The sequence below is a fragment of the Eriocheir sinensis genome, chromosome 38 (genome assembly GCF_024679095.1).
Source record: "Eriocheir sinensis breed Jianghai 21 chromosome 38, ASM2467909v1, whole genome shotgun sequence".
NCBI lineage: Eukaryota > Metazoa > Arthropoda > Malacostraca > Decapoda > Varunidae > Eriocheir > Eriocheir sinensis.
Window position 1 is genome coordinate 3356068 of NC_066546.1, and position 10000 is coordinate 3366067.

At 44.1% G+C, this 10000-nt stretch overlaps 1 protein-coding gene across 1 annotated transcript in view; it reads left to right on the forward strand.

Moving 5' to 3' along the window:
• Positions 1-10000, forward strand: part of LOC127008550 (uncharacterized) — a 32692-nt gene that overhangs the window by 76 nt on the left and 22616 nt on the right. Inside the window, exon 1 of the mRNA XM_050880726.1 lies at positions 1-279. This exon is cut by the window's left edge and continues 76 nt beyond it. Coding sequence (XP_050736683.1) covers positions 278-279 — 2 coding nt within the window. The 5' untranslated portion in view covers positions 1-277. The remainder of the gene's footprint in view (positions 280-10000) is intronic.

Sequence of the window (10000 nt, forward strand, 5' to 3'; positions counted from 1 at the left end):
CACTGTAAGAGGAGTCGGGCGTAGAGTGGCTCGAAACGGGAAAGAAAAGCCTCACCCTTGCCTTGAGAACACTAATAACAACGGAAACTAGAGAGGAAATAGAGCACGAAAGGAAAGGACAGGAAAGCGCAGCGTGAGATCAGTTGGTTTCGCGCTACGCTCAAGAAACCTTCAACGAGACTCAGAAGGGCTCTTGTCTCCGGCCCCTCCATCGCCTCTCCAGGTTCCTCCAGCTCCTCCTCTACTAACTCCTCCAACACTCCTCCCGTCATAAACAATGTAAGTAGATTGTCAAAGTCTCTAAGTTGTGTCTTTTATTTTAAAATGGCGACGGTTGGTGCAGTGTGTGTGTGTGTGTGTGTGTGTGTGTGTGTGTGTGTGTGTGTGTGTGTGTGTGTGTGTGTGTGTGTGTGTGTGTGTGTGTGTGGGCGGGGGGGGTGGGTGTCTCTGTGTGTGTGTGTGGGCGGGGGGGGGGGTGTCTCTGTGTGTGTGTGTGTGTGTGTGTGGGTGGGTGGGTGTCTGTGTGTGTGTGTGTGTGTGTGGGTGGGTGGGTGGGTGTCTCTGTGTGTGTGTGTGTGTGTGTGTGTGTGTGTTTGTGGGTGTGTGTGTGCGTGTGTGGGTGTGGGTGTACTTAATTGTTGATTCAGTGGAGAGAGGGGGAAGGGGGGGATTTGATATGGGATTGTCAGGATCAGTTCACTCTCTCTCTCTCTCTCTCTCTCTCTCTCTCTCTCTCTCTCTCTCTCTCTCTCTGACGTCATCACTGTAATTGCCTTATTTACATAGATTTACATAGAAAATCAGACCACACAGACCCCATGGTCCAGACTTGGTGGTCTGTCCTTAAACCTAAGTGATTTTACATTAATCAGAAGACTCCAAAACGTTGCATTTCTACTCTAGTTGATATTAAGTTGAAGGAAGTGACGGTCGAGCTTATTTTTGAAGGAGTCAATCGTGTTACACTGGACCACTGACGGTGGAAGCTTATTCCATTCTCGCACTACAACGTTGGTGAAGAAAAATTTGGTGCAGTCTGAATTTACTTGTCTACATCTGAGTTTTACGCCATTGTTCCTCGTGCGCAAAGTGTCATCGATCATAAACAATGTTGATCTGTCTACATTCGTGAAACCATTAAGTATTTTAAAACATTCGATCAGTTTTCCTCGGAGGCGTCGTTTCTCAAGAGAGAACATGTTAAGGGTAGAAAGCCTTTCTTCGTAGGATTTGTTGCGCAAGGAAGGGATCATTTTCGTTGCCCGACGCTGAACACCTTCTAATTTAGCAATATCCTTTGCATGGTGGGGAGACCAAAACTGTACCGCATATTCAAGTGGGTCTGACTAAACTGTTGTAGAGCGGAGTATTACATCTTTATTCTTGAATACAAAGTTTCTTTTTATGAAGCCCAACATTCTGTTCGATTTATTTGCTGCATCGATGCATTGCTGTGAGAATTTTAGGTTTTACGCTATTTTGACCCACAAGTCTTTGACGCATTGAACTCTTTTGAGTTGAAAGCCGAGAATTTAGTATTCGAACTTAGTATTCATCGTTCCAACTTGAAGTACATGGCAATTGTATAAGTTAAAGGGCATCTCCATCTATCCGACCAACTGAAATTTTGTGCAAATCCTCTTGGAGCTTGCCTGTCTTCGTCAGTGAGAACCGAGTTGCCAATCTTTGTGTCGTCTGCAAATTTACTAATGCGGTTATTGAGTCCAACATCCACGTCGTTGATGTAAATAATGAAAGAAGAGCACTGGGCCAAGGACCGAGCCTGAGGACGCCACTAGTGACAAGCGCGCCCACTCTGAGTTAAATCCGTCAATCACTACTCTTTGTTGTCTGTTGCTCAACCAATTCGCGATCCATTGGTTTACTTGACTCGTCAATACCTATTTGCTTTAATTTGTAAAGTAATTTATGATGCGGGACTTTATCAAACGCTTTCTGGGAAATCAAGATAGACTACGTCGTCCAGTGATTTGGTTACGTCATAAACAGTGAAGAGGTCGTTATAAAGGTTAATAGGTTTGATAGGCAGGATCTTTTTGTTTCAGGAAGCCAAGTGTTGTGAGTCCCCAATCAATGAGTGGCTTTCAAGGTAATTCACAATTTTGTCTCTAATTATGCTCCTCAAGTAGCTTACCTACAACCGAAAGTTAGACTAATGGGCCTATAATTACTAGTACTTTTTGTCTCCTTTCTTGAAAATCGGTGTCACGTTAGCCTTTTCCAATCTGAAGGGAAAGATGTGGAAAGACTACTAGAGGAGGAGGAGGAGGAGAAGGAGGAGAGGAAGGAGTGGGAGGTGAGAAGGCTTAACCCCTCGACTACGGATTTCCTACCAGAAGACCTTACCAAGCTTCAGGAGTGGAACAAAAAGTGGCTTCTACAATTCAATGAAGAAAAATGTAAAGTCCTGCACCTTGGGAGGGGATATCCAACATGCAAATACCACATAGGAAACACTCCACTATCCACCACAGAGGCAGAGAAAGACATGGGACTATGTGTTACTAGGATACCACTGAAAGCCAAATCCATGCCAATCGCAACGGACGGGTTAAATTAAGGAAGAGGTGGTAAACAGGAGAGAGAAACGGAGAAGAAAGGAGAGATGGTATTAGGGAAGAGAGGAGGGGAGGTAGGTGCGTGTTCTGAGCAATCTAGTCATTCGAAGATTAGATGCATGGTTGACAGAAAACGGGTGAGAAAAGAAAACGAGGAAAGGGATGAAAGGAGAATGAACGGAGGAGGAAGGCAAAGAAAGGTCAGAGTTTGAAGAGAGAAATGGGTTGAGGGGGAGGGGGAGAAAAGAAGATCACGGGAGAAGATTGCAGGGGTGATAACGACACAAAAAGCATCCTTGATTCTCTCTCTCTCTCTCTCTCTCTCTCTCTCTCTCTCTCTCTCTCTCTCTCTCTCTTTACTTCCCTTCCCATTCTTCCTTCGCCCAGTCATGAGAAACCCACGTATATATATAATAAATGGTGTGTAATAAGACTAAGATATGGGAGTTTGGAGAAATGAAAAGGAAGGGAAAATGGGAAGGGCAGGAGGAACAAATAATGAAGAATAGAAAGATACCAAGGAATTATGGGGAATGAGATAAAGGGAGCGGGAACTAAGGGAAGAATGGGGAGGAAGATGGAGAGGAGTAAGGAAAAGGAAGATAAGGAAGAGGAGAACAAGGGGAAAGGAGGGGATGCGGAAAACGAAGGGAAGAAAATGAAGGGAGAGAGATGGGGGTAAGGAGGGGAATGGACAGGAAGGGAGGAGTCTAGGGAAACGTTGGAAGAGGAAAGGAGAGAGATAAGGGAAATGAAAAGAAATGAAAGGAGGGAGGCAATAAGGGGAACGAAGGGGGAGGGGATGAGAGGAACAAAGGAAAGGAGATGAGGGGAAGGAGGGAGAAATAGGAAGAGGATGAGGAAAAGGAATAACAGGAAAAGGAAGGCAGGAAGACATGAAAGAAAACAAAGAAAAGGAAAATAATGTGAGGAAGGGGAGTAGAGAAACGAAGGATGAGGAAAGGAGGGAGGGGATGAGGGAGAGAAGAGGAAAGGGAGGGAGGGAATGAGAGAAACAGACTAAAGCAGGGGTTCCCAAACCAGGGGTCGGGACCCCAAGTGGGGTCGGAATGCTCATTATGTGGGGTCATAAAGAGGTCATGGGGTCGGTGGGGTCGCTGAGGTACCCCAAAGGTCTGGGTGTACGAAATATCCAAGCAGGGATTACGAGACCATGTGAAATTCAGTGCTGTATAGTACTTTCATTGAGAATAAATAACAAGTCAAATAATAAATAATAATTGCTTCAAGCACCCTCACTCGAGCCACGACTGACCGTTGTATCCCCCTCTCCCTCACTCCCTTACTACCCTCCCCGCTCTTATTACATCTCGTGAAATTCGCGGAATCTAAATTTCGTTTTATCTCCCTATTTAATAATTTATTCCAAAAATTTCACATCATCATTATCGTCAGCACCCGTAGAACTTTGGTATATATGCAAAAGAATCCTCACTTCCATGGTTTTTGATAACTGATGAAATTAAATTCCACCCCCGCAATTTTATGTGGTGTCTTACAAGGGCCGCTTTCACAGTCACTTTGCTTGTTTTGATCGTTACCAATGGTCGCGATCGACGCTATAGTTTTCCACGTGAAACTGGCCTAAGGGGTAGTGGCGGCTGTAGAGGAAGCGAGAGGTGTTGAGAGTGTGTGGTAAGGATGCGTAACTAGGCTAACCCCGCAGCCGCCACTACCCCATCGGCTAGTTTTAAGTGGAAATACTGTAGCGGCGATCGCCGCCATTGGTAACGATCATAACAAACAAAATGACTGAAAGCGGCCCTTGTTAGTGTAGTAAGATGGTGCAATGCTATGATACGTATTGCGCAGCAAAGGAGGCTTCACATTGGGAAGAGAAGTGATGATGTTGCGTTACTCTTGAAAATACTTTATTTACATTGCTGATTAATAACATTAATTGAAATATATTTAGTAACACGAGTACAATTCCTTTTCCAGCGGCCAGCCATTATGGAGAGCTTTTTAAAGACACCATCTGAAACTTCCACCAAGAAACGGAAACACTCAATTAATTCATCATTCCTCGACCAAAAATTCACAATAGTGCTGTAAATGTAGAAATAAACATAAATATATATATATATATATATATATATATATATATATATATATATATATATATATATATATATATATATATATATATATATATATATATATATATATATATATATATATATATATAAATACACACACACACACACACACACACTTGGGGTCGCACTGAACAGTTGAAAGTGCTGAATGGGGTCGTGCTAGGAAAAGCTTGGCAACCCCTGGACTAGAGTATGAGAAAGGAAGGGGAGGGAAGGGAAAAGAAGTGGTACGAAGGGGAACTGGTTAAAGTAAAGGGAGGGGAGGAGGAGAGAGGAGAGGAGGTGATGGGAAAGAGAAGGGGAAGGGAGGCAAAGAGGGACGGGAAATGGGCTACGACGAAGGGAAAGGTAGGTATTCGCGGCAAGAAAGGAGTGGAAGAAGAAGAGGGCTATCGTGAGGGAAAGGAGGGACAGAGATAGGGAAGGAAAGAGGGGAGGGACCACGGCTAGGAATGGGTCAGAGATGAGGGGAAATGAGCCGCTTATGACGACTTTCATGTCCAGCTGATGGCAAACCGATAAAACCTGGGACACATGCCAGGCTGGTCCCGGGAATGGAAACAGAAAAACACCAAATAAAGGAAATAAATCTTGAGGGGAAAAAACAATTAGTAGCCGCTTTCCATTCTAATCTGATGTTATACGTTTAGTTTTCAACACATTAAAAAAAAGAACACAACAGAGAAAATATAAATAAGAAGATATATAGAGAAAATATGATGAATAAAGAGAACAAAAAATCGAAGGAAGCATGATTGTAATAATAGTATTTAGCACAGAATTAAAAAGAAAGAACACGACTGAGAAAAATGAAAATACGAATAAACATAAATAGCGAGAAAATAGAATAAAAATATATAGAATCAGAAAACGAAAAAAACATAAAGATAGAGAATAGGTAGTGAAAAAAATATCGAAAAAAGTTCTACAGGACGAACGAAACAATTTTTTTTTTTTTGAGCCAAGAGTTTTGCAATTCTAAAATTTCTCGTTCATTATCCAAATTCGTGCGCATCTGGACACTCTGAACCATCCCGTTTAAATAGCAGGGAAAAGCGCCGAAAAACAAAAGCAAAAATAACAACAGGGCATAGCGTTCATTCCATGGGTCAGGTCCGGCACAGAAGCAATGCATGAAGTATCCCTAAGTCTGTTAACGCATTTCCGCAGCGTCACTGTATTTCCGCCTTCCACACAGGGCCCCCAATCAGTCAGTCACCCTCCCTTTCTATTAATCAATCTATGCGGTCAGTATCTCTGTGTGTGTCTATGTGCGTGAGTGCATGACAAACGATGATAAAAAAGGTCGGTTTCGCCTCCCATATTAACAATTTCCAAAGGCCAAAAAGAAGATTAATCGTTTCTTCATGACTACCTTTGCACGGTCCTGTTACAGAAGCCTTGTCAGACCGCCACCAAGGTCGTGCAACTACCCATGGAAATGCCCACAACAACTCCGACAGCCTTGGCGAATGTGTGAGCTTGGACGCTTAAATGTTTACTTTAGCATATAGCCCAAAAACTTCGACAGGGAGAACAACTTGCTCCCCTAGCTTTCTGATGCACGCGAAAATCTATTCTACGTTCACAGTCCCTCAATAAAAAAATATCACTCCATTTTGAGATCGCAGACTCCGAGAACGCAGACAATTCAGAAATATGAGCATTACCTCTCGAGCAAGGCAGCTTTGTTTTTTACGCCAATGTCTCATCGAAGGCCAATTTATACTTCACTTCTGCTGTCTACTGGTTAACTCCTCACAAAACTTAGACACGTGTATATTTTCCATGCGCCAAACATTCTTTTTTGGACCCATTGTTACTGACGACAACACAACTTAGGTCCGTAGCCACTCATATGGAGTAAAACTTCACTTTATTTCGAACTTTCTCTATTCAAGTACATACCATCGTATACTCTATTATCAACTCATAATAAGACAACTCTCCGATTTTTCCTCCTAAGTGCCGTGACCAAGATAGCACACCACCGTAACCATTGGAACGAGCAAGGCTTCCACTTTCATCCCGTAGCCTCGCGCTCCAGCCCACATTTTACTGTAGCCCCGTAGATCTCTGATTAAGATAACGTTCAAATTTAGGTTCAAAGCGAACTCAGTTTAGGCCAAACGAGACATTTAACTATAGCTATAACCGTTTCCCTTTTCACATTAGCGTCGCATAAATTGAGAAACATAATTTTATCTCCCACCCAAATTTAAGTAAAAATAGTTAACAGGAATATGTAAACACAAACATGAGAATTTAATATGAAAATAAACGTTCCTGTGTTTTGCAGTACCGTCAAGAATATAGTAACACTAACCTAATTTTTACTGCTCTCTCTCTCTCTCTCTCTCTCTCTCTCTCTCTCTCTCTCTCTCTCTCTCTCTCTCTCTCTCTCTCTCTCTCTCTCTCTCTCCCCTTTCCCCCACACACTAAAACGTAAAAAAAATAAAATGCAAACGAAGCCCGGGCATTAAGCGAATTAAAGTAGAGAGGAAGACCCAGCGAGACGAAAAAAAAAAAAAAATACATGTCCCTTTGAATGTATTAACGCTGGTCCAGAATTTACATCCTCTGCCTCTGGTGTTTTAATTCGCTGGCTCGGCATTCCGGAAACTGCAATTACGTGACTCAGGTGTGACGGCAGGTGCGGCAGGTGCGGCCTACGTATACCTTTCCCTACTTGGGCGAACATCTCTCCTACGACTGTCTTTCCTTTTATCCTTGTAACTGTTGCTATATACAGTGTCTCCTTCCCTTAATCTCCCTGGCATTACATCTCTCCCTTTGCTTCTACTCTCCCTGAAATTCGTTACCTTGGCGAACACCTTTACCTAGACTGTCTTCCCTTTTTTTTCCGAGTAATATTTGCTAGTATCTTCTTCCCCTCCCTCCTCCCTCCCTCCCCAGCACCGCACCTTCCCACCCTTTACTTTTACTCTCCATGAAGTGCGTTAGTTTGCCGTTTGTTGTACAATGGTCAAAGTTTTAGGCCTGCGATACACGGTGTTTCTGCTCTTCTTCCTCCTCTTCCTTTTCCACCTCCAGCTTTTCCTCCTCCTCCTCGTCCTCCTCCTCTCGTGCTCTTGTCTTTTATCCTATTCTTTTTGTTTGTACTTTTTTTTGTTTTAAGAATTTACCTTGTTTTTCTTGTTTCTACTTTTCCCATCCTCCTCCTTCTCCGCCTCCTTATATGCATGAAATACTTCATTTCCTACACAACGACAATGATGATGACATCAATAACAACTTTTGCTACCACTGTTACTATTACTACTACTACTACTACTACTACTACTGCAACTACTACAACTACTATTACTACTACTATTTTTTTATATTTTTACTACTACTACTACGGGCCTCCATCTATTAGAGTTGCGTTGTGAGGGGTATATTCTCTCATATCCTTTCACAAAGCAATTCATTGGCTCCACCCCGCCAATGACTGTGGCCGACAACCATCTTTATTTAATATTACAAACTTTACTAAACATTTTATTTTTAAGCTAACAGAGCTTGTGGTTGATACGACTATCAACCACCGTCGCCTCCAAGTCCAGGTCAGCAATGCGGGTGGTTTTGGGTGCAGGTGACCTGGTTCCTCTCAGGCAGACCAAGGGTGACCTCAGGAGGGAGAAGGACAGCCTGCATCTCATCCAGGCGACCACACTGCTTCTTGGCTGTTGTTTCTTATCCGCCAGTGTTTCGGCGAGTCTTGCGTAGAAGCTCTGCGCCCTTGGTCCCATCCCTCCTGCCGTCGTGAATACTACCGGGGTGAAGGAGCCCTGGTCCACATTCTGTATTCTTTCTTCATATGCTCTGTTCTTCTCTTGTTCGTTTCTTCTGTGGGCTGCATCAAGGGTCAGGTCTCTGTGGCAATGGGCCGTGGGATCAAAGATCCTTATGTTAAAATATGCCCTTTGTCCACGAGTCCAAAACCCTCTGGCGCTAACATCCACTCGTGCTTCGTTCGAAACATTAGAGGTGCGTCTGGCGAGGTGTTCGCCTTGCAGAGGGAGCAGCATGGGTTCCACAGTCACGTCGTGGCAGACTTCTTTCAGCATCTGAGCTGTTACGTCTCTTACTTCATCATGTCTCATGCAGACGAAACCTCCTCTCTTGCATGTCATGGCATGATTTTGGTTGAAGGGTGAGCCACAGTTACAGATGTTTGGGAGTCCATCCACTGGCCACCCATACCTGAGGGCAAGGGCATCAGTGAATTCTTTTTTGTTTAAGTTGAAGCCTTTTGCCCTGAGAGGTAGTGTGGTTAGCCAGTTCGAAGCGCCCACTTCCTGTGCAATATCTGTCCTCCTCCTTGTGTCTTCTGGGAGTTCTCTCATTAGGTCACTCAGAGTGTCTCTCTGTTTTTCTTCTCTGTTTTTGGAGATTTCATTCCTTAGTGACCTAATATCTTGAGGGTGTCTTCTCCCCTTTCATTTTTATTGGTAATATATCCAGTCAAGGAGACCGTGATTCGGATTGAGTGCTCGAATTCAGACTCAGCCAGATTTTGCGGGTTGGTGATGCCGAGCCCACCCATTCTTGGCGGCAACTCCAGCAATCTTCTCTCCTGGTCACTGGGACATCTCTCATTTGCTATCGCCGGTATGAAGGTGTTTCTGATAGCATCTTCCAGAGGTTTTAGTAACGGAGCAACATCAGGAACTGTCCTCAAGAGGTAGTTCCATTTATGCTTGACACCGTACGTAAATGCAGCGTAGGCTGCCTGTGGTTCTGTTTTGGCGATCTCGCTCAGCCTCTGCAGTTCGGACTCCCAGCGTTTTACAGCTGTTTTCACATATTCGGTTCTGTATTCAGCTGTTCCAATGACTGCCCCGAGGTGTCTTTCTCCAGTCACTGACAGTTTCACGTTACTGCCCTGGAATGCTGTTTTGGCCCGATCGTATGCCTCTGGTTTTACAATCATCACAGACTTCGTGGCGTTGGGACGGTACCCTATTTTAGGGCCGTGTTCATTGACGAGGTCCCACCATTTCCTGAGGTCTGCAGACTTTCCTACCCCGGTGAGGTCATCCGCATACGCCACCTGTTTGACGTTGGTGTTTTCATGGCGGATGATGTCCTGCAGCTTCATCATTCCCAGGGCAAACATTGCCATGGCCACTGGGTCGCTCTGGGTGGTGCCCTCTGAGGATTGTATGGCCACCGGGTCTCCAAGTCGTTGGTCATTATGACTGCTGATGAACAGTCTGGCAGGTTCCTTGTATGTATTTTCAATATATTGGGCGAATATAGGGCACTTGATTTTGATGCTGTGTAGTGCTGTTT